General features: G+C 45.0%; 1 protein-coding gene across 3 annotated transcripts in view; it reads right to left on the bottom strand.

Moving 5' to 3' along the window:
• Nucleotides 1-10,214, bottom strand: part of LOC116438189 (metalloprotease TIKI1-like) — an 80,653-nt gene extending 70,439 nt beyond the window's left edge. For 2 of the 3 annotated variants that reach the window (XM_032096904.1, XM_032096901.1), the window contains exons 1-2: nt 9,989-10,214; nt 1,565-2,125 (exon numbers count right to left, since the gene is read on the bottom strand). In XM_032096904.1, the coding sequence (XP_031952795.1) occupies nt 1,565-2,125; nt 9,989-10,102 (675 nt within the window). In that variant the 5' untranslated portion in view covers nt 10,103-10,214. Of the gene's footprint in view, nt 1-1,564; nt 2,126-9,515; nt 9,653-9,988 lie in introns of those variants that run through there. The other variant, XM_032096902.1, reaches the window with a different exon arrangement.
• Nucleotides 10,215-25,685: the final 15,471 nt, after the last annotated feature.

Raw genomic sequence — 25,685 nt, forward strand, 5'->3', positions numbered from 1 at the left:
GGTATTTATCCCATCTGCAAAACAGCAGTGCTCTTCGAAGAAAGCTGTGAAGGCCTAGAGTCAACATTTGCAGGAGCTTAGCAGGGACATGATTTGCAATCAACATTTCTCAGTCTCCCTACCACTTTCTTACAAGGCAGCGGAGAAAAATTCTCATACCCCCCCCCCTCCACTTCTATGATGATAACCTATAGGGGCAATATCAGCAAAATTAAAATGTGGGCAGTAATGTTTATAAATCCTCAACCAGGTACAAGGTGGAAAAGAAGGGACTTCCCAGCCTATTCCCAGGTCAGCTGTGAGCTAACAGCAGCAGCATAAAGATTCAAAGCACAGTGTTAAGCAAAAGACTGGAGATGTAAATGAGGTTGCCCAGCTCCAAACAATGGAAGAGAAAAGTGCAGAAGCCCTGCCTGCATTTAAGGACTGCTCAACTGCAGGACTGCAGCCTGGGTTGATGTGCTATTCCCCCCACCAATGCTGTCTGGCGTAGCAGCACTTCAGACATTTGTCTTGAGCTGCTGTCCCTGCCCTTGCTGTGCTGCACTCCCCTTCTGCTCTTTCCCTTCCAAACTCTGCACCAGTGACAGGACAGGCTTCACGATGCAGGGGAAAGGGTCAGGCATCAGTCAAAATTCCCCAGCCCTATGACTAAAGGTCCTCCCACCTTCTGCTACAGGGCATGCTGCAAAACATAGTCTCACCTATTTCTAAACAAATGCCTCTTCCACTCCCCAAACTAGCATCTCCCTGCAGTGAAGGTACCCCACGTCAGGGAGCAACATTATGCCTGTGATCCCACTGGGCAGAGACAACAACAGACACTGCTGCCTGGTGTACTTCGTTCAGAGAGGAGCACCTCATCCAACACACAGACAACTCAGAGGTCATTTGGCAGCATGAACAACAGTGCTGAACTCCAGCAGGTCTGCAAACACAGAGGCACTTGTGTAAGGGCCTGTACTAGTCTGTGAAGCTCCCTGCAGAACGCTGTGCTGTGCTGACCCTCACCTGGTAACAAAGGAAGGGAAAAAGACCCCCAAAAATCAAACAAAAATACTTTTCCCAGCATGGAGGATGGGCCCCTATTTCTGAGGGCATTAAGATAACCATTGTGATACTTTTCCAATCAGCACTTACTTCTCAGCACTACTCACAGCACCTGTGCTTGCCCCAAGTAATCACTTCTTTCTTTTTAACTTGCTATTACAAAACCAAGTTTGGACGTTGAGCGCCAGCCTGTCCTGGGCTCCTGTGGGGGGGCCCAGTCAGGGAGAGAGAGCACCTGTCCAAAGGTCTGGTGCTTCTGAGGGTGGAACATGCCCACGGCTGCCCAAGGAAGAGAACAGGGGTCTCCCCAGGCCATGCCTAAATGAATTCATCTCTGGCCTGATCTCCTGTGCTAGCAAATTCTCCTGAGGATGTAGGCAAAGGCACGGGCTGCAGGGAGCAGACACAAGTCTCTGGGTACAAAGAACTTAACCCACGCCCCAGCCCTTGCTGTTGCTGCTGAGATATCCACCTGAGCAGCCAGCCTGGCACCCTGCACAGCACTCTGCCTCACCTGGGAGAAGTTCAGCCCATTGAGTGGGTGGCACTGCTCTTCTACTTTCTCCACAGCACCCGTTTGCTTCCTCAGCCGCTCCGCTTCCTGGGCCAGGAACAGATCCAGGACGGGCACACCTCGTGACTTGATGTCTACCTCAGTCAGAGAGTTCACCATCAGCATCACCCAGACCGGCCTCTTCCGCTCCCAGTTGCCAGCAATGGCGTTGAAGAGGTAGTCTGCATACAGCCCTTTGCCCCGCTGGTCTGGGGTCATCCAGGATGGCATCATGAGCTTGACATACTCCAGGTGCCGCTTCAGACGGTGGTAGATGTCACGGGGCAGCACATCTTGGAGATTCTTCCCCTGTGGCAGGAGTTGGCAGCTGGTGAGAGCTGAGATGGTGTAGGGATCAGTGAGGTCCAGCTCAAAGTACACGATGTGGCTCTGCTGGAAGGCTTTCTTGGAGTTCTCTGGGATGAAATCCCAAACACGTGTGTATGGGACATGGATGGTGCCAAAGAAATAAGATGGGGGATCTCTCTTGATTGTCCACAGGAAGGAGTTCAGCTCATTTTGCTGGGAGAGAGGGAGACACAGCTGAGTAAGTACACACTTTTACACCAGGCCACTGCAGCAGAGGTCTTAAGGAAAACATGGTGCCAAGCCAGCAGATCACCTGGCTCAGCAGCTTGCCAGCATGGACTTTACCTAAAGTGACTTTGCTCACACAAAGTCCTCTTTGACCATTGTTTTTCTCAGGTCTTGAGGTAAAAATTCAATTTTTGCTAATAAAAACATAAGAAGATTGTCTTTGGGTTTCTCCTCCTGAAAGGTAACACCGTGTCTTCTCAACAGTAATACCACCTGATACATCACCTGGATATTTACCAAAAGCATCAGCAGAGCACAGCCCTAGCACACCATGATCCAGGCATGACACTTACCCAACTTCTGCTTTTTCTCAAGTCAAAAATTGGCATCACTTTGCTGAAGCAAAGCAGGACAGCACGATTTCTATCACTTTCACCTCTCACTTCAGCACAGCAATGCAAATCAAAGAAACTGCTGTGACAGTTAGAAGGTGGCACAGCATCATGGGTGAAGTTTCCTTGTGGAGTATGCTGGTTTTGGTTGGGGTGGAGTTCATTTTCTTCACAGTGGCTGGTATAGGCAGCATTTTGGATTCATACTGAAAACAGCGCTGGTAATATAGAAATGTTTTTGTTATTGCTGAGCAGTGCTTGCACAGCGCCAAGGCGTTTTCTCATGTTGTATGACTGCCAGCAAGGATGCTGAGGGAGCCCAAGATACTGTGAGGGGATACAGCCAGGACAGCTGACCCTAACTGACCAAAGCAATATTCCATACTATATGGCATCATGCTCAGCATAAAAAGCCAGGGAGGGCAAAGAGAGAGAATAGGGGACATTCAGAATGATGGGATTTGTCTTCTCAAGTCACTGCTATGCATGATGGAGCTCTGTTTTCCTGGAGATGGCTGAACATCTGCCTGTCCATGGGCAGTGGTGATTGAATTCCTTGTTTTGCTTTGCTTGTATGCGCGACTTTTGCTTTAGCTATTAAACTGTCATTATCTGAACCCAAGACTTTTCCCACTTTTACCCTTCCAGTGCTCTCTCACATCCCATGGAATGGGGGTTTAATGAGTGTGGTGCTTGGCTGACACCAAGAAAATGAGTAACACAAAACACGGCTGGCAGACAGACTTGCTGGAGCAGGTCGAAATAAAGTTTTGCACATGGCAGAAAGACACAGTCAAGACCCCTCACAGCCCAGTACTCTTTCTTGAGTAGCAGAGAAGAGCATGCAATACCTTGGAAAATAAGGGAAAAAATTCTGCAGGCCAAACTTGTCCTGTGGTTTCATGGTATACACTTGTAAACACTGAGGAAGAAAAAAAGCTGTTTTTTTTAAATTAGCTTTAAAATCTCTCAAAACCCACAGCCATCTGAAAGACAGAATCATATTTAAATTTGTTCTGCTGGAAAACGTACCTCACTGCATCACCTGGGATACCTCAATACAGGGTTGTGGTGCTCCCACAGGACAGAAGAGCAGATGGGACAATACAGATCCTGCTTGAATCCTTCCAGCTCACTTTATACCAGCAGCAGGCACAGCCTTCATCACCCACAGCACCCACTGCTGCAGCAGTACTTACTGGAGCAATGGACACAAACGGTGTCTGTCTGCACAGACAGAAGAGGTAGCCTTTGCATGTCTAAGTAAGAGAACAAGCTTCCAGATGCACTCAAACATCTGGTCAGTCTTGAGCCAGCAGATAACTGTAACCTCAGCACTGAGGCTAACTGTGCATGTGTGCTGATCTAAGAAGCCTGCCTGACTGCCAAATGCAGAACAGGCTGCTTGGAGGAATTTACTGGAAGCACATTGCCCGTAAATTTCTGACACTGAAGACTCAGGGTCATAAAGGTTAATCTTAAAGAGTGCTCTGCAATGGCTCATCCCAGACAACCTTCTCCAGCAGCTCTGTACATCAAAACCAGGCCACAGATCAGGCAGCACCTCAGCAAAGCGCTACCACCAGTCCACTTTACCTGCATGGACTACAGAATATAGAATATCCTGAGCCGAAAGTACCACACGGGGATCACTGAAGTCTGACTCCTGGAGCTGCACAGGAGAGCCCCAAGAATTGCACCACGTGCCCAAGAGCATTGCACAAACCAGCTGTATTCCAAAGGGCTCTTCAAACTGTTCTGCAGCATATCAAGAGTCTGAAGGATACTTCAGACCCTGGCCAACACCATTCTACAACTCCATATCCTATAGGACAGTCCTGGAATGCCTGAATTACAGAACATAAAAATTCTCCTGAAGACCATAGGAAGAAGAGAGAACAAACATGAAGAGCACCAGGAGGTACAAAAGATAGAGGGCAACAGGTGAATAAAAAATCTAACATAGACCTGTGAAGAATACTCAAGAATGAATATGCGAAGTAAAACAAGAGGGAAAATGAGACAGGGTTCTTCCCTGACATCAGTCAGAAGGGGAAAATGAAAGGACATGCCACTGTGGTGAGAAATGAACTGGAAGTAGTGGTCAGGCAGCAAGGAGGAAGGATCAGAAGTGCTGCTTTGCATCTACTGCAAGTATAAAGAGAGGAGGCGCCTGGGACAGGCATGAGGTTAGGAGGTCAATACTCCTTCTCTTCATGCAAGTCTGATCATGTATGTGGGAGTGCACAAAACCACCTATGACTGCAAGGAATTGTACAGAACAAGTGGTCACCAGCCAGCTTAAAATTTCAATTCAGCTCCTCAGTAAACCCAGCAAGAAGGCTCAAGCCCTGATGACTGGTACCAGGCTTTAATGTGATCATCAGCGCTGCTCTGGACTACTGCACACAGCACAGCTAGAAAGGCTTTTGACATTATACTCTTTTTTTGTTCTTTTTTCTCTGCTCATCCCCCCAACTTTCATAATCAGACACTGAAAGCAGAGTAATGCTGCCAGCTACCACTGGAAATAAAGCAGGCCATCAGGCACAGAGTACATAAAGACTTCCTTTAAAGACCACAGACAGAAGAAAGCAGGCTGAGACATAGCAAAAATTTTCACACAGTCCTCGATATAGATGTTCCAAAGCAGAGCCGCTGAGCACTCTTGCTGGCACTTGCATGTCAAAAGGAGTAGTCAGGAACTTGCAAAATCACCCCAAGCACCATTCAGACCTTCTTTCACAGAAAGCTTGGAGCCAGCATGAGAGGACAGAGAAAGCTCAGTTTCCCACCGACTGGGAACTCCGTGGACCCTGCGGAATCAGTTTCCGGGTATCAGCACTTGTTATCATCGCCAAGTGATGGCACAAGGGATGCTTGCAAAGCTCACTCTCCCTCTAAAAACGTGGCACTACAGCTGCTCCAGACATGCTAGTGCCTCACACTCCTTTGGCATCTCCTTTATCTTCAGAAGGGGAGCCTGGAGTCCAGCACTGCTCTGCCTCCATGCCAGACCCCTGCAAGCAGCCTGTTACCACTCTGTGCGAGAGGGGAAAGGGCGAAGCCCTGGGTGTGCCTGAGCAGGTCTGTCTTCCCCTGCTGCACCTCTGGGCACTCTCACCTCCCTGGCAACCTCCTGGAGCTCTCGTGTGTCTCAATACAGCTTCAGAGAGGGAAAAGCAAGGACATCATTTCACCCCAATACCATAAAAGGGAAGCTGTTAAACAGTGCTCTAGGTGGCCATGAAACAGCTCAGGAGTAGTGCCAAGGCTTGTTCAGCATCACACCATACACCATCACTGTGGCACATCACTTCCCTAAGAGCATGCAGTAGATAGAAGTGCTACAACTCCATTTTCCTTTGCAGTAGGATCCTTTAACACAGCTGTTGCAACAAAAAAAAAAGTGTTTTAAAACAAACAAGTTACAGTCAAAGTGCTGTCCTGGAGGCTTATGGCAGCTGGGCTGTACAGCTTGAGGAATTTCAGTTCCAGCAGCGTAACAACAAGAAGGTTCATGAACAGATCAACATGCATAGATGCATATTTGTGTCTCCACTTTAAAATTTACAGGTGGTACTCAATGCACCATCACAAGAAAAAACCCTGAGCAAGGAGAAAGAGCAGCAGTCTCAGAAGAGAACACAGGCCTCCCAACTTGCTGCCACACCAAAGTCCGCGGAATCATCAGATCAAGGTATTTCTGAATGCTCATCACTATGGCATGGTGCCTTCTCCTCTGCCTTACCTCCCCAGGTGAAAAAGCTGACACTGTCACAGAGAACACACTGGAACTTGCGGGATCCACTCCCTAACACAGGACTTGGAAAGCCTCCTTCTCAGCGAAGGCTGCACAGGGGACGAACTCCACTGTCCACTGAGGTGCAATGGGGAAACATAAGGACAGACAACATGACAGGACAACAGTGTCAGCCATTGCAAAAATTCTGGAAAAGCATGGTGCACATTGAGGGTATTTCGCTGGGAGCTGAGGTTCCTTCTTTTGATTAAAAAATCCCAAGCCTCAGATTTTGTTCGTTTTAACAAGCCCCAACATCTTGCTTTTCCAGCCCTATTTATAGAAACATTACAGGATGCAACCTGTAGTCTTCAAACACACAAATACTACTGCATTTGTCAGATATCACGCACCACTTCAAGCAAGGCAGCAATGATTCTTCTGGAAAAGAAATGCCAAAGTAGATCAGAGAAAGCATAATTTTTTTTTTTCAGAGAAACTAGCTCAAATTGGGCTGAATGATGTACTAACGAGTAAAACTGGCAAACATCCAAAAAACAATTCAGAAAAACACCAGGAGGAACAAAGAATTCATCTAGAGACAGTACTCCAAACATGTAGAAGAGCATGGGAGTATAAAAAACTACACAAAAATGTAAATATGGACAGTTGTGATAACATGGGGAATGAAGGCTCAGAAGGCTCAGAAGGAAAGAAAACTGTGGTCCAGAGACTGAGGAACTGGATGGGAACTCCAGACATGGACAACCTACACTTGCTCTGCTTCCTTCTACATGAGTTCTACTACCTTCCATCTTCTGTCTCATCTATGTAGACTACACATTTCAAAGCACAAAGTTTCTAACTCACTGTGCAGGTAGGTGCCCTCTGTAGCTTCACTGTCTTTCAGGAGCTCTAACACTCACCACTTGGCCTCACAGCTACACCTTCCAAATCTCAGCCCAGAACTGCACTATTTCTCAACCCACAGTATTCTCGTGCCTTATTTTTTTTGCTTGCTACAGAAGCCAAAGCATGTGGCATGCAGTATTTCACCCAGGCAGGCAGCACTATTACCCTCCCTATATGGCTTTCTCCCTCTCTCTTATCTATCCTGGTGTCATATCTTGCCATGTTTCTTTATACCTAATCGAGGCAAAGATTTTACTCACCATGTTATGTGCCCATGCAACGATGGTAATGCACACAAAAATGCCAGCCACATTTTTAATAGTATTTTTCTTGAGCTTTTGCCCACCGGCATTACTGTCACACTCAAACTCAGCTTAAGACTTAAAGCAGAACTTGCTTGGGGATAAACACTGCACAGGCTACAGCTACTAAAAAAAACACATCCAATGTGCCAGAAATGAAAAATAAAGTTTTTAACTAAAAAGCCACAGGTTAAGAACAGACAAATGACTTGCTCTGCTGAAGGGCGTATATGGAGAAAATTAGCCATATAAATTAATTGGCCCTCTATCAGGAACAACACATAATAAAATACTAACCAACTACAAGCATTCCACAATTAATCCCTGAATTCTGGCTTTGATTTTTCCTAATACACTCCAATGTTAAGCAAAAAGAAAGCAGTACCAGACCACATTATTTAGTATCTGGAACACAAGCCAAAAAAGATTCCAGCATACTTCATCTTAAATTAATTGTTTTCTATGTCTTTTTTTTTTTCTAGAATGATGAGGCACATTGTTGGTTGTAGCTTTAAGTATAATTTGGAGTGATGATGAGAAAGCCCTCAGAAGTATTGTAGGTTCATTCCTTAAAATAGCAATTTCTCTCTTTCAGGCAACAACACACATATTTCTTTCATGGCAGAGACCTAGGCAACCTGATAAAAAGAAGAAAGATCTAAGAGGGGCAAGAAAAGGAATCCTAAAAAGAACTAAACTGAATTAAAAAGCCATCCGTGGTGATGCAGAAACAAGATGGTGTATTTTTCCTAAGGAGTTTATGTAAATATTCATAAGGATAAACTCAACAGCTTTATAAATAAGGCAGACGATGCCATTTCTAGACAGTGTGGTTACTACCACTGTCCTAATGACCCTAGGAAACGGCCTGCCAATTCCAGAGCTACAGGTGGTCTCACATTTTAATGACAGAGTCATCAGCAGATAATGACCTATCATTAACACATTTCACCTCCAGTCTTGCTAGTAACTGGCAGAAGTCCACTCAATTGTTCCTGAGAAAAACTTCGTGCATGTCCCACCCAACCTGTGAAGTTACCCATTTCCACAAGTATGACTTATGCTCAGGCTCTCAGGAGCTGTCCTCTTTCTCCTTGCTCTCACTAGCTCCTTGCAGTAGTTTCATACCAGCCCACAGGCTTTTGCACCTCATGCCCTCAAGGAGAAGGAGCACTCACTCCAAAGGCTTGACCTGGCTTTATGGCAGGGTCACAGCTGGCCACCTACAAATCCAGTTGACAAACTGGTTCCAAGCAAATTGTAAAAACACCGTCCCTCAAGGTAGGGCTAAGCTCTGTTTAACACAAACTCAGGAAGACACCTCCAGTGAAGCACGTGTAGCTTGGCATATGGCTGATTCCATAATGCCCTAGATCCTAGAAGATATCCTGGGGAACCAGCATGCTCCTAGAGGCAGGAAGGCCCCAAGACCAAGGGCTATGTGTAGGTGCATGAGCAGGTGAGAGAGAGGAGTGAAGTCATAGTGCAGACCTTCTTCAGTTGCAAAACTTTCTCACACCTACCCTGCAGTGAGCCTGCTGTGGCTTTGGCACCTCCCCAGTGCAGCAGGTCTGCACTTACTTCTAAGGGCTTCCAGCTTCCTTAAGGGCTGTGCTGGTGGAGTTAACCCTGCCTGGGAGGGAAGCTGAAGTGGTGGCACACATATCCCAGAAGCATGTCAGGTCCAAGTAGATGCCAAGAGACAGCACAGATGGCCTGTTAATACAAAGTCAGTTTAAGAAGGCTTTTCCTACATGATTTTTGGTACTTTTATCTCAAAAGCTTCAACGACTTTTTCTGATTTTTCACAGAAATGACAGACACCCTCTACACATGCTTCACACTGGCCGTAACATCACCCCTTTCTTGCAGCAGGGATCCTCTGCTGTGCCAATCACTCACCGGAGCTAAGTCAGCGCATGCTGCTCCTGGCTACTGCAGTCAAGCTGCTAAGTTTAGGAGACGAGCAAAACCTAAATAATGCGTAACCGCGTTTTCACTCCAAATGGCCATTTGCTGCTTCGAACCTGTTCCAGCATGCTCGGCGTTCTGCAGTGGGACTAGGCGGTACCCTTGCGTGGGACGGTGGCTGCAACTCAGTCCCGGCCAGTCTGCTTTCTGGCGACCGGTGCAGCTCCTACTGAGCGCAGGCAAAAGATCCCGCTGGGACTCACCCCGGGGTCTTCCTCTCCCGGCACGCTCTTCCGTCAGCACCCAGGGATGGGTGCACGGTCCCAGCACCCTGCGCACAGTCCCGGGTAGCCAGGGTGCTGCTCCCGAGCGCCTGCCGCCCGAGCTCCGCGCACCGCGCCCGCCTGACAGGGATTGAGCCGCGGATGAGCCCCGCACACCGCCCCCTCCCGTCACCGCACCCCGAGGGGACCAGACCCGCGCCCCCGCGCTGCCGGCAGGGCGGGGCGGACGGCAGCGCACCCCGGGCAGGAGGGCACCCCGGGCAGGAGGGCACCCCGGGCAGGAGGGCACCCCGGGCGGCACTTACCTTTCTGCGGAGCGGGCAGGCGGCGGCGCGGCCGTGCCGGGCTGTGGCCAGCAGGAGGAGGGAGCTCTGCAGCAGCAGCAGCAGCAGGAGGCAGAGCCCGCCGGGGCGCACCATCCCCGCGCTGCGCGCAGCCTGCGGAGCGCGGCCCCCTGCGGTTTCTGTTTTGCCCCCACACCTTTCCCTGCTTCCGCACCTCCCGTTTTACTTTTTTTTTTTTTTTTTTTTTTTTTAATTTGACTTCTTTTGCCTCGTGGTTTTTTTTTTTTTTTTCCTTTCCTCTCCCTGGTTTGTTTTTGGTTTTTTTTTTTTTTTTTGGCCGTCCGACTCAATCCCAGAGCCCTCGCAGGAGCGGCCCGGTCCCCCGGCCAAGCCCTGCAGTCGCTGCCCCCTCCTCTTAAAAGGTCCCCTGCGGGGCGGGGGGAGGAAGGGGAGGGCGCGGGGCCCGTCGCACCGGGGGCGGGCGATGGGGCGGCAGCGGGGGGGTCCCTCAGCCGCTGGCCGGGCAATGCCACGCAGGGACCAAGCCTGGCCCCGAGGGGCTGGGGCGGCCGCGCCCCCCATCCCGCAGCTCTCCGCGAACCCGCAGGGAGCGCAGCACCCGGCTCTGCCCGCCCTGGGCCTGCCCGCCTGTCTCTGCCCTTCCTGCTGCTCTCTTCAAGTGAATATAAAATGGAAGATTGTGATTCTTCACAAGCCTTTTTATTGTACGTCGGCTTGAACTATTTTGACTCCTTGTTTCATGGGTGGCCATTCCAAAGTTGTGTGTCCACTGTGCTTTGCACAAGCAGTGTTCACAGCATCACCGAATATTCAGAGTTGGAAGGTCCACAAGGACCATTGAGTCCAGCTCTTCAGTGAATGGCCTATACAGGGACCGACCCTGTGACCGTGGTGTTACTAGTACCGTGATTTAAGTGTGATCCTTGTGTATCATTGTCTCTAATAGTGAAATTCAGCCGTTCGTGCCAAGGAAGCTAGTATTTAAATCCTCACAAAAGTACAACTTGCTGTTACGCACAGTCTTAAAAGTACTGAGAAAAGCCAGAAATACACCAGGTTTTAATCCAGAGCAGATGAAAAGAATGAGCTTTCATAGGTCTCAAAATACTCAGTAAGCTTCTCCTGATAATTTTATTATGGCATGTGTCATTAATCCACATATAGCAAAACTGTTACCACTTTCAAGGCTTACGCTGAGTAAACCTTTAAAGATAGAATGCTAACAATCTGTGGCCGACTAAGGTGTGCGGTGCTATTGTATGGAACACTCCCTCCTGCATTATCCCTACTTGTTTTCATTAAGTACTTCCCAACAAAAAAAGCCAAAATCTATTGAAGCCTTAAGTAAAAAGACAGTAGAGGTCCAGTGAAAGGGAAAAGGCATGCTACTGTACGAAGCAGTATCTGTTTGTTTAAGTAGAAGAATAAGGTGTTGCCTTTATGCAGTTCATTGTCCATGAACAATTTTTCCATCTTTTCTCAGTATTATTATATATAATAATACATGTTATCTATTAATATAGTATATATTAGTAACATACACTATGATATTAGCAATATATATTATATTAATATATTAACCATATATGCTATTCAGTAATAGTATTTTTACTATCTTTACCTTAGTAGTGACCATTATGCTCACTGTCCTGTGGGCATGAATGAGGTTTCTTCTGATTTGGTTGGTTTATTTTTTTTAATTGCTGGTGGTCCTGACCTACCCTTGGGCTTAGTGCAGAGAATGAACAAAGATGGTCTTAAAAGATCACTATAATTTCTTTATTAATGTGGACCATTCCTTCCAAAGCTGTGTACGTGAAAATACAACGCGCAAAGCAACACAAGGCAGTGTTTCTGGCTCTTTGCAGACTCAGTCACTGTCTTTTTAGCTTTGCCACATTCTTACTTCTAAACACATCTTCTTCTACCCCAGAGATCCAGATATCTGTCCCCAAGGTTAAATTCTGGTTCAGGGCAAATGGCAGACTTCCCATCAGCTCAAAGAAAGAAAAGATTACTTTACTTTTGTCTGGTTTTGTGTTGCAAATTATCTGCGTCCAGAGGATAGTAGGCAGAGCCAGAACCCTTAATTGTTTTGCCTTCTTTTATGTGCATTACTGTATTTCTGAATATTGTGGATTTTGATGAGGAGAATTATACTGGGGTAATATATGAAGTGCATCTTCTTTTGTCAGGTCATGCCAACAATTTAGAGCAAAGAGCATTATATGATCAAGGATATGGCATTTATGCAATGAATAGTAGTTGTTGTCCCTAACTATTTTAATTATTATTCTCCTTTTTTACACCAGGGAAAAATAGTACTAGCATTTTGCCAGCGATTCAGGTACTTCTATAACAATCAGAGCAAGAAGTGCAGATGGTACCACTTTCTTCATCATTCTCCCCCTGCAAAATGGAACCCTGATTCAACACTGGGGCTTCAAATAGTGGCTTTTCCCACCAGTCACGGAAGTTAGGCAGCTTTTCCAAACATCACTCTTAGCAGCCCAGTGTAAAACATAGCAACAACATTTCCTTTGCCCTGGAACGCAGTAAGCCAGACATACATTTGATCATATGTATGTCTGGGCATGAAAGCCAGATAGCATTCATACAATACCCTGATCAACCTATAGAGAATAAGAATAATTTTTTCATAGCAGAAAGATATGCCAGAACTGATTAGGTACCTTCTGTGTGACCATTTGGTTTGCTTTTTGTTTTAAAGTAGCAAAATACATAACAGTGCTTTTTGAAACACAGCTTGGAGGCCTACAGGCAATGCAGATTAACATGCTGCTTGGACTTATTTTTGAATTGGTGGGAAATGCATTCTTTGTGGTGAATCGCTAATGAAAAATAGGGAATGAGAAAAGACAAAGGCAGTGTCTTAAAGAGACTTGCAAAGTAATTTTTACTTGCACTGTGACATTTTAGTAGAAAGCCACACCCTAACTCTATTAGCAGAAACCTAAGAGATAAACCCAACTTTTTTATTTAATAAATTTCTTTCTGTAGAACGGCCAGGATTTGTTTATTGCTGTCCTTTGCAAAATTATTTCAATAGGACTTCAAAATGGCCTTACATCTAAGCATGTGCTTAGGAGCATTGTACAGAAAGGGTAAACAAGCACACACTTAAATGCTTTTCTGGATCAGAGCCTTAGACCACAGACAATCTGTGGCCCGAGTTGTCTAATTGGTACTTAATTCAAGGTAACTGAAGGAGCTGTGTCTCTTACAGCAGCAGAGTTTGAGCAGCTAGTTGAAGCAGCTGTCACACACAGGCAGTTGCTCACACTCATATCCCAAGCTTTAGGTTTGCCTACAGGTGGGGCCAAGAGGTGTCGTGGGCTGTGTGTATAAACAGGCTATATATTTCCCGCTCCCCCCCCCCCCCATGCTTAACTTCAGTCAGTTTCCCAGGCCATAAGAGCATTTATGTGGAAATTGCTGAGAGGCTGTCAGAGGCACAAGTCTCCTCAAGTGGATGTTACTGGTGACAGATCTGCAGAGCATCACAGTCCAAAACTCCTGCACATGCTAACTGGGATGGCACGCATCCATGTGTACATGGGACACAGCACACACATGCCTGAGAGACCTCCAGATTATGCATGTGCCTTTGTTACCTAACATTAACCTGCAGTGGGAAAGAAAGCCACCTCATACAGCCAAACACAGTGAACCTTGAGTGAAAGAAGCTGCCACAGAAGAGGTTTGCACAGAGTTCAGGAGAGAATTATATTCACAGTCCTTTAACAGGCAGGTCAGCTCTGATTCACCCACTATTGAACATGAATTCAAAATAGATTTTAAAGACCACGAAAATCAAGCATGAGTATTTCTCACCATTTAAAATTATGAAACATATCATAAAGCACATAATAAAGCAGCAAAGGAGCTTTCTTCATCAAGTTGAGAGAAAGTACTCCATCTGCATTTGAAAGGAAGTTTGCTTAGAAGGATTGATGTGGACTTCAGAGATTCATGAACACAGAATCCCAATTATGCCTCCAGATAAAAAAAGGTTAGTGAACTTTGTAGTATGTTACTGTATGAAAGTGTTAGGTCAGCTGGAAGGGAAATATGGGGAATATATTACAAAGTGAAGTGGTTACATATAATTACCAAGCATAGTTAGCCAAAAGCCAAAAATATAAAGAGAAAAGAGTGGAATTCTGTTCTCCAAACGCAGCTCAATAATAGTAATCTCAATTTGAATGGAGAGAGAAAGCTAAACAAAAATAAATCTCTTAGACTTTGAAAGGAGGTGAAGAGAAAGTACATGACCATAACAGGGAGCTCTGAATTGTGCTAGGCCCCAGCACTTTTGAAATAAAGGAGAGGATCATTTGAAGCCAGGCTGGAAGGAGTTAAATGACAGTTTACAAACCACTTTCCCCAATCTGAAAGTATTTTTATAAGATTGCAATCAGGACCCAAACTATTTAAAATGTGAGAATAAAGTGCTAACAAAACAGTAAAAAGTAGTTGTATGTTAGTTAGTAATTCATAATGTTAGGAGGAAAAAAATGCAAAGGATTGTAAAAATGAATGTGATTAATGCATAATGTTCTTAAATTCAGTAAACAGGGATTTAGTCCCTCTCTCTCTGTGGGAACTGTAGCCCCACTGCTCGCCTATATGTGGCTCTCAGCCCTACTGGCAGAAAAACAGTTGCTTAGGCCTTGGAAAGGAGGGATGCAACAATCCCTCTTCTCTTTGCATTTTTTTCTCAAGCCCTTCACTGGGTTGGAGGAAAGATGCAGGAGGAATCAGTCCTGAAAACTCGGGTAAACCCTAGTCCTGTGTACATAAGCATCCATCTGGGAAGCAGCTGGTAAGACTGGGCCCCTCAGGAAGGCTCCAAAATTTGTAAAACCTTTAGTTTACATAGGTGTATTTCTGATGTCTTCTAGGAAATATCAGGACAGCTTTGTTCTGGAACAACTGAAGGAAATCTAAGCCATGTAGATGTGCATTGAATTCAGTTAATCAATTAAATTAGCTTTTTTTTTCAGGATGTTTTTTGGGGAGAAAAGCTATCCTCATTTTTAGCAACTGTAATTAAGGATTTTCCACAAAGAGGAGAGGAGTTTTCCAAGAGACAACACTTATTTTCTCCTGGTTTTTGTAACTTGCTCTAAAAAATATGAGCAAGCATGTCAGAGTTGAAGACACAATGTAAGCAACATTAACTTGTTACAAAATGTCTTAACAGTATGTAAGGTGCCTTTTATTTTTTTTTTTTTTAAACCAGATAAATACATGATGAATGCTCCCTGAATTTACTAAGGCAGTAACAGAGCCACAGAGTGCATCATGAGAGTGAAGCTCCAGCACAAGGGAAACCATTTTTGGGGGTTTTTCAGGATACTGACTTCAGTGGGGTGGAATTTTTCCTTGGGGTGGTGAAGGTCAGATCAGACATTTGTGGCACCACAGAACTCCCATGTGTCTTCCAACCCCTTCAGACCTGCCTTCTGAGAAGCACTTGAATGTGTCCTTGCTCGCATCGAACCGCTGCTTATCCTGCTGTTTATTTGCTATACAGACTCACACAGCTAATTGCCATCCCTGCCTCAAGGCATTTAAAGCTCAGATCTTGTGAAGATTTACATAGACAGTTTGCTTAACTATCTGCAAAATGTCCCAGGAAAATTAAAGAAACTGCATACTGAGAAAGTTCCATGCAATTCTGGATTAGCCTTGAGCTCTCTCCAGAGACCGCATAGCTGGATATGAGCCTGTCAGTGATTATCCTTTACTTGACTGTAAAGATTCTTGTTTCTTGTCAGCCCATCAAGTGTAGCAGAGCTGAAATTAAGTTTTTATTCTAGCTCTATTTTCATGGGCAATTTTCTTTTAGTCAGCACTTGCTTTGCTTTCTGTCAAATGGGAATTTTCTTTCTCCCCACTAAATACTGAAGAAAATGCTTACAGCTCTTCATCAGGATTAAAGAAGATAAATTTAAAAGAGCCAATAAATGTGCTTTCTGCTTATTCCAAGAAATGGCATAACTCTAGCTTGACAGTTCTTAATGCTGAATTTATTTGCTGGAATAGCATTTTGGGGTGGGGAGGGGAGTAATAACTGCCTTTAGTCACAGCCGTTGCACCTCACTTTGCCAAGCAGGTGATCTTGAGGAGCTGAAACATTGTCCAAACCTTATCAGGCACCATGAACATTTCTGCTGGAAGTGCAGTGTAACTTTCTTAGCCAGCCTGGATCTGATTTGCAGTCTCTCCACAGACAGCTCTGTCCAGGATTTCAGTGACCACAGGATTACTCCCTAAATCCCGTGTTAAAGATGTGCTACAAAGATAGGCCAAATTACCTTCTCTGCACCCACTATGGTAACATGAAACAAACTTTTTCATTATTGTGGTGTCTTTCAAGTAAGTGAGTTGCCAGGGTCATGAAAGCAGCAGGACCATGTTCCTCCAAACCAGGAGGGTTCTTGGAAGCACACTTGAAGCAGATGGACAGTACCACACCTGAAACAGATCTCCACTGGAGGCTGAAATCGGGTCAAACACTCTGTTGTGCAGAAAACAAACCCAAACCAGAACAAGCAAAGGAAGCTGAACCTGCATTGGTCTACGTATTTAATACTGAATACATGCAAAAACATTTAGGAAGGAAGTTCCTGGGGAGACAGTCCTTTCCTAAGGATATCTCCTCACCATGTGAAGATTAAAGACCTGGTACTGAGCCATATGTACCAAACCATTAGCAAGACAACCCATTCTTTCCCAGACCCTAGGCGCATGCACTGAAGCTTCTCCACCCTGTTCATTTGCCTTCCAATTGTGGACAGGACTCCTACTTAATAGCCATGACTTTCCGCAACTATTTTAATCCACAACCTCATTTTTTAAGCTTCAGAGGCATTTGCTAGAATTAGCTTTGACATTTCATGAAGCCTTCATTAAATGCTTCATGAGGCCTTCTAAATCTAGTCTTTCTTCACAGACAGGGACATTTAACCCATCGCTAGAAAATGCAAGATCCAAAGCAGGACTTCTACAAATCTCTTGGGTCACTTCATCTCCATACCTGAGAGGCAGCCAAGCTAGCTGCTACACCTCTGTTCTCCTCAGGCCATGGGGTCAGCTTTTATCAGTAACAGAAGCCCACAGACTCATCTCATCAGGATTGCAGCCCATGCACAGATGGGATCTGCATTTAGATACTGTGCAAGACAGGGTTTTAAACAGCACTCAACATTGACTCGAGTCTTCTTTCTCTGCAGATAAAGGGATTTGAGATGTATTGTTCTTTGCCTCTCCTGATCCATAAAGACATTCGGACCAGAAGATAGCATTATGATTTCCATGGATGCATCTTAAAGCATAGCACCATATGTTGCCTAGGATGGTCTCTTTCCCTTTATCCATCTTCATGAGATTCTCCCCACTGTGGAAGGCTTCAGGCCTCAATATCTGTTAGACATTATGAACCATCTGCCTTTGGGTCCTTCTGCTCAATAGCTGCCAACATCACCACCCAGTAGCAGGGCAATGTCTAGACTCCACACAAAGAGTGCAGACTGGTACCAAGCATCCAGTTACATTACAAACCAACTCTCACAGCTCTGCACAGAAGTCTGGAGGACCATATGCTCAAACAAAATCATCTAGGTTTGGCACAGGAAACAATCTTGACTGGTTCTACTACAAGAAATAAGGAGGCAGTATTATTTTCTGGACTCAACTTCCTGATCCTATTTGACTGATTTATAAATGCCAAACATTTCAGTATAGGGGATTGAAAAAAGTTACCAATAACATTTTAAATCCAGTTAAGGGATCTTTCTTTCCTCTGACGTCTCCCTGATTGTGCCTCCTTCTATTATCAAGGATAAAACAATAAAGCAAGACTAATCAGTATCTAGATGTGTCAGTCTGTCTCTGCACAGATGCAGCAATGGAATGGAGTGGCAGTCATACAACTGAAGTGGACAGAAAATGTTTTAACATCAACAATACAGAGACTGTGTCCTAAAGATATGAAGATCTGGGGGAGAAGTGGCATCAAAGACAATAGCATTTCTTGTCTACAAGTTTATTAAAACATTATTGGATGAATACCAAGTCTTGTAGGATGCATCCTGGTCATTGTCAAGTCAGAAGAACAGATAGATGAGGAAGTTAAGGGAGGAAGAGGCTGTGTTGTTTCTCCAAATGTTTGACAGTGAGTTAATTGTTAAAAGTGAACAAAATTTTCTTTACTGCTAGGCTGGGCCTCTAAAAGCTGTATACAGTCTGGAGTAGGAACTCAGCCTGGATGGTTCCCTATGCCAGCCTGTGTATGGCTTTTGCCTGGATGAGAATCCAGACAAATGCACTCTGGCAGAATCTCTGTTCCTGGTAACAAAAGGGGAAAGAGCCCAATATACTCATTCTGTATTTTGGGACTAGGGTGCAAAAATCTTCCTGCATGTCACAAAACCTATGGTACCAGAGCTCGGCTTCATTCACCACCTGTTTTACCCCCTGACCACTCTGCACACCAGCTCAGCAGCCTTGCTGCATCTGCTGCTCCTCCAGTCTTTGCATTGCCTTTTTATCTTTTGCATCACCTACAAGATTGCTTTCCTGGTCCTGTCTAGAAAAGGAGAAGTTTTCTGCCTGTTTGCATTTAGCATACCCTCAACGTGCTCTGCTAATAAGGATTTCTTTTTCCCAACCTCTTGCTCCTCCCGCGTGTTTGGCATTGCTGCCAGAATGACACCTTAGATCTGGCAGGGCTGGTGATTTTGGGCTCAGTGCCTTGCGCACACAGCAAAATCACTAGTCCCAGGTGTGAGGCCCCCTGAAGTGACTATGCACTGATAGGCTTTAGCTGCAGGCTGACTAAATGGAAATGGATACCAGAGCATCAGTTATAGATGAAAGGGATTTTCCTTACAGTAAGCTTACATCAAGTCAACCTTTCCATCTAAGATAATCACATTTAAAAATCATCATCACTTAATGAATAGACCTCTGTGGTAACAATTCTGTAGCTGTGCAAAATGTCATCCTGCAAGAAAAGTCCCTCCAGTTGCTCGTCAGGACCAGCGGATATGCCTGTAGTGGAGACTATGATGAGATGCAGTGTGCCAGGACGTGTTCTTCCTGTGCTGGCACAGGACATGTCCCTGTCAGTTCTAAAAGTGGCCTTCAGGCTGTAACCCTAAACGAAAAGAGGAGATTGCTCTTCCTCAAGAAGTATGCCTCCAGGCACCCATAAATTACAGAGAGACCCCCAGTAAAGACTGGAGGACTATTTTTTTCCTCGGGAGCCTGGGCCGGTGTTGATTCATGACACTTGCTCAGAAGTGTTCTTTCAGCACATTTGCATGAGACAGCAGAAGTGTGGGGGCCCTTACAGACACTAAAAGCATTGCAGGACCTCTCCTAAGCAAACAAGAGTGTTAAATTCTTGGCTAGACCCCAGTGGAGGAAACCAGATAATTTACACCCCACTTCCTGGGATTCTCACCATCACTGGACACAATTATACTTTGTCACTCATTGCTTGGGATTCAAATCCTTCTGGCTTTAATGCATCCTTTTTGCTCACCATCCTTTTGCTCACCCAGAGGTCCGTTTATTGACAGACTCCAGCAGATTTCCACAGGATTGCGCTCCCTGATTCTCTTCAGGAAAATTTGCAGTGGAGGGATGGAGACCTAGTGTAGGTTCGACCCTTGTCTTCTACTTTTAAGGCAGTGCTTGACACCACAGAAGAGGGTCTGGTCTCCAGAAGCATTTTCACAATAATTTTTCCTGCCTGTCTGTTCTCACACACCTCCATAGGCAGATCTCGTTGCATATAGTGAAAATCTGGGACAATTAATATTTGCAAGCTGCTTGCTGTGTCAGAAGAGTCTAACCAACTTTTGGGATTGGTGACCTCACTCTAACCAATAGAAGACACCCTGTGAAAGAATGGATCATATTTTTACAGTTTGTGTTTTCAGAAAAGTTGAGGAATACAGTTCAACAGCCAGGTGTTCAGGTTTGCTTGGAAATGTACAGTGTTGAGGGTCCTTGACAGACAGTGAGATGGATGTCAAATAAACATGTAGTGTTGTGCTGAGATAACAAAGCTAGTGCAAAGGCTGCTAGGGCTGCACAACTCCATATGGCAACATATGCAGGGACCAGGTTGTGTGGTGTGTCCCTGTATCCCTGTGCTAAAGCAGCTGTGCTACTCCTGGACCTGTCCCTGTGATCCCTGCACTGTTGGGGTGGACAGGGTCCTGGAGCCATCCTGAGTGAGGATGAAAAGTGTTCCAAAGTGAAGCATTGCAATCAAGCATCTTGATACATCTGTGGCAGCCACCACTGTCACAATCATTATCTAGTGCTCGTATAAGCAAAACCAAGAGTTTAGAACTGACATTTTTAATAGAAAAAAAAATAAAATTTGCTGATTATATAACTATATAACTATATAACTATATAACTATGTAACTATATAACATATAGTTATATGTGATAACTATAGTATGAAAAAGTTCTCAGTCTCAATAAAAACTATGGCTGCACCTTTGCAAGTGTGAATAGCACAGATGTGTCCAGCAGGAGTCAATTGCCACAGAAGCCACTGGAGAAATGGGACATCCATGCTGCAGTAGTCTGCTCAGCAGTAAGAGGGCTTTTCTTCAGTCCAAGTCACCACACTGATCCATGTGCACATTTGCTTGTCTTCTAGCCATAAAACCTCTGCTAACTCTGGACACAGTTATCTTGAACTACCCTGTAAGTAAAAAACTATGAAAGCATAGCATCCCCGCGTCTTACTTTGCCACCAATTATGCACAGACTAGGTTGATTCTGGCACCAGAATTCCAAACTAACTCCGCTGTAACATCAGAAGGGTGAAACCCCCTGCAAAATGGTATTGATATCTCACAAAGCTGGTGCTCTGAAACTAAATTCACTTTTGTATCAGCTTCAAAAACTTCATGTCTTAAATACTTTGCACTGTTTTTCCCAGTGCCTGTGTTCTTCCTCAAGAGGAGATTATTGGTGCTGGCAAAGATCCTTAAAGCTCGCAGGGAGTCAAGGCTGATTTCCACAGCAAACTATCTCAGCAGTAATGTTGCTCTTCTGCATTTCCAGTGCTGCATGCTCAGAACCATGGTTCAGGTTTTAGACCAGGCAGTCACTGGAACATTTTCCCCGTGTCTACCAGTATCTTGAGAGAATAAATCACTCAACATTAGGGCTGGTTTTGGGTCCAGTTTCTGAAAATTGCCCCAAATGACGCACAGTAAGAGCCATCTCTGAGGCCTGGGTTACCACATTACATTTGTTATTTCCACCTAGCCAATTGCTAGACATTTTATCATTACTTTTTGTTTAGATCAGTTAGGGGCATAATTTCAAAATCCATCCAGTCCATCACACTGCTGCTTGTTACCAACAGACTGCAAGCATCTGGAGCATATTTCCCCTGCATAGTGGAAGAGAAATGTTCTTGCTGGCTTTTTATTTAATTTATACCACAGAATTACTTAGTTCTGAAACAACACTGACCAAATCTTTGCCCGTGTTTCAAGTTTAGTAGATTGTAAAAGGTTTTTCATCTGCTGATTATTCAGAGACATTTCCAGTTCTGTTCCTTTTCTATGTGATTTATTATATCTGAGCAGGGCACGCTTTCAGCAATCTCACTTTTGTCAGTTACCAGTTAAACTGCCCCCAGGCATAAAGGACAGAAGCAAAAGGGAATGTCACAGGGTTTTTGTAGGAGAAAATGCTGAAGTGCATTGCTTCTTTTACTCCCTAGGACAACATTGCATAACCACCTCACACAGTAAGTGGTATTGCCTAGTGCGTTGGCTTCTGGAACTCTTAGACCTAAACGACCCCATATTTACTTTCCAAGGCCTCGCTTTCCCATGGTTGTGAAATGTGGGTACTTGTTAATGTGCTCCTGTGTCTGCAACAGAGAGAAGCTGCACAAGAGTAAGCACTGGTACTAACACATTATCATGGCTAAGGCATTTCACTGCCGTGTGCCCCTGAGCTGGTGGACTCTGCTCCCAGTACCTGGTAAAGACCACACTCACATTAGACTGGTCTGAAGAGATACCCTCACTCACTGTCACGGAATCATTGCCAAGGTCCAGCAAAGCCACATGGACAGTTGCCCAGGACTGAGTCCAGATGACTTTTGAATATCTCCAAGGACAGAAATCCACCACTTCTCTGGCCAATCTGCACCAGTGCTTGGTCACCCTCACAGTAAAAAAATGTTTCCTGGTGTCAGAGAAAACCTCCTCTGTTTCAGTTTGTGCCCATTACCTCTCGTCCCATTACTCGGCATCACTGAAAAGAGATTAACTCAAACATGTTTGCACACTTTCTTCAGTGTGCAGTACACAGTTATGAGATCCACACTTTTCTCCCCATTTGTGATTTTCTGCTCGTTTCTTTTTATGCAGAAAGACCTTCCCTCCAGATGGCATGATACAAATAAAACAGCTCATGCATAATACCTGAGCTACAGCCTTCAAGGAGAAGATTTCCTTTCTCATGAAGACATCTGTAATCTCACGCAGGGGATGCCTACAGAAGAGGGGATTCATCTGCTAGGCCAGCCAGCTGCTCAATGACTGCTCTGTTCCTACGAGGATTAAAAGACAGCCTGCAAAGCACTTACCCAGCCATCACAGTCATACTGGGAAGTTTGAACTACAGTGCTAACAAGCTACCCTTGAATTACAGAGGGAAGATCATTTAACAGGCTGATGGCTGTGATTTTAAACTGTGTGGCAGATCCCCTCTGCTAGCTATAATAGTCAGAGAGTCCCAGAAGGCTGCTAAAGCAAGCATTCATCTCTCTTTGTCTCAGAAACAGGGTTTTACCAGTACTGCCTGCACTCTACACCCATTGCTCTCAGAGCAGCATAAAAAAACTAGAGCATGACATGATCTCAGCAGAGGATTAGGTTGCTGGCTACCCAGATGTGGCACATCAACAGCAGTTAGAATCAGAGAGATGTCTGTATAAAGCTGTCACTTTCTAGCTTTGTACCTGCTGCCTGTGTCACGTCTGGGTGGTCACATCTGCCTGAAAACCTCACAGCAACATGCTGCTATCACTTCCCATGATGATGCAATGTAGGGGTGAGTGATATTTTCATTTTCTCCTCTCAGGCAGTGTTTGGAGACCTGCTAGTCAAGTGATAATGGCTGAATCCTTCACTAATTGCTGGAAGGGCAATATAAGCCCCAGGTCTAGGCCAATTTTGCATACCGAGGGATACTATAGTTGCTGCAACAGATACACAGTCATAAGCCAGGCCACATCCCCTTGCACACCACATTAAAAAACTAACCATGAGAGTTTTCTTAATCATCATCATGCATGTCTGCACTTCGAGAGGTCAATAAAGAAGCAGACAGAAGAGCAGTAACTGCATGTGCATGTGCTGTAGGAAGTGCACAGCATGAAGCAATGAGGAATGGTCGTGACCAGTATACAGGCATGCAATCAGGGATTAGGAAGACAGAAAATAGGACTTCAGCTTCAAATAAAAATCTCTGGTGTCACAACTGCATTTGAATCAACATGATTTAAAAACTAAAAGACACCCAAAAATGTTAAAATCCCTGATTGCCACCCCAGTATTCCCACTGAGATTCCAAAGCAGTTTCTGGAAGATGTAATGACATGTTTCATTTATGGTTTTGGTGATGGCAGTCACAGATAGAATTATTTTATCCAAGGACAGATGTGTTCCCACATTTTTGAGATGTGGGCTTTCATTCTCCTATCCATTTTCAACCCAGTAACTGTACCATGTAAGAAAAACAACTGCAAAAACATAAACAGTGGAACTAAAATACAGAGCAGAAAAGAAGGAGGGGCAGGGGGAACAACTCTCACTGTGCCATGTAGTTTCTCTTTTCCTACTGCTTGGTTATCTAGCCCTATCAAGCTCAAATCAATCAACTGACATCTGATGTGTTTTTCAGATGGATCAGCAATGATGCATATCTGATGCACAGATGTTTCAACTTGGATTTGCTAGCTATCCAGCAATCAGACAGAATCCTGATGCTGATCGTTCACAGATGTTGCAAAAAAGAAAGAAATTCCTTCATCCACTGTAAATAAATTTATGCATTTTACTTTTGGTCAGTCAGAGCAGCAGTCTCCTATGAAAACCAAAGTGGGACTCTCAGCTAGGATGGTGGGATTTTGCAGCTGGCTACGGAAGGAAGATCCCTAAAGCCCTTGCTTAAACATGTGAAACTGTTTTAGCAGCATTCAAAAGGCACTTTCGACTGTCAGCCAATACTGAGAGTTGTGTTTGAAATCAAAGTCACAGCTGCTTAACTGGCCTGTTCTTTCTGTGGGGAGGTTCAGCCAGCCTATCGAGGGGCTTGTCCATGGGGCTACATGGGCAAGCTACAGCTACAGTCAGGGCTGTAGCTGGGGTGTGACAAACATCAGCCTGGCAGCACTGAAGTCTTTAGCTTAGTACTGACAATATCTGTCCATCATTCTCGTTCCTGAAAAATCATGGAATAGACCTGAAAATATCAAATAGAAAATAAATACAGGTTGAATTTGTTTTCTGTGGTTTTGGGTACCTGATGAATCAAGTTTTCACGGTTTTCTTCAAGATCACAGCTCTTATCAGAGCCTGCTCTATGAAAACTGGTTGTCACCAAGAACTATGGGCTTTTTACCTGTTACCTATTTACCTCCATGCAAGCTTGACAAACCTCAGGACAATGCATGCCTGCAGTATTATTCCCTCCAGGTCCTTCCATCTCATGCCACTTTGGCAGACCTCTACAGAAGTCACATGGTAGGGTCTAGTGTATGAGGAGTGTCATCTTCACAGTAAGAGTTAATATAGACCCGCTTCCAAGTTGTTGTACCTGGTAGCAAAAAGTTGATGGCATGAATAGGTCTGCAAGCATGGCACTGTCATCCCAGAAATGGACACTTTTTATCTGTTATATCTGAAAAGCACAGATTTTGGCTTTACCTGGCCTTGGCCCTGGTTCCCTGCAGTCCTTAAATATGCAGAGTAGCCAACAAGAGTTTTCACATGCTGAAAATCTAGACATGGGTGCCAGTGCTTTGCTGAGGCAGAGCTGGGAACCTGGCCCTGTGATACTGCAGTCTCACATCAGTGGGTTGCTCAGGACTCCTACAACCAACCTAGGCTGCTAAACCCCACACAGGGAGAACAAGGGAACAAGGGCAAGCACCTGTTTTGCTGTTTTTAAGACACAAACTGCACACAAGGGAACTCTTTCCAGGAGATGGAGGTGCTGGCAGGTGGTAATAGTGGCAGGAGGGAAGCATGGGACATGTCAGAGAACTGCACCCTTCACAGTGCAGTCAGTACATTGGCAAGAGCTGGGTGTGCAGAGACAGGCAGGCTGCTCTCACTTCCAAAGAAAGAGGACAGAAAAGATCCTTGGAAGCCATTTTGCAGTTATGAGAGGGAGTTACTGCATCCTTACCACTATGTCTACTTCCCCCTAGCCCCCAGCAACACTGGAGAGCATGAAGGACTACTAGCTGCCCGGAAGACTGGGAAAGTGGCAGAGACATTGGTGCATGGGGAGAGCTACCAGGACCAAGCACCCAGTGGAAGATGAGGGGCTTCACATGAAGGTGGAGTTTCATAACCGGGCATCTTCACAGCCGAAGGAGACCATA

The sequence above is a fragment of the Corvus moneduloides genome, chromosome Z, assembly GCF_009650955.1.
Source record: "Corvus moneduloides isolate bCorMon1 chromosome Z, bCorMon1.pri, whole genome shotgun sequence".
Taxonomy (NCBI): Eukaryota; Metazoa; Chordata; class Aves; order Passeriformes; family Corvidae; genus Corvus; species Corvus moneduloides.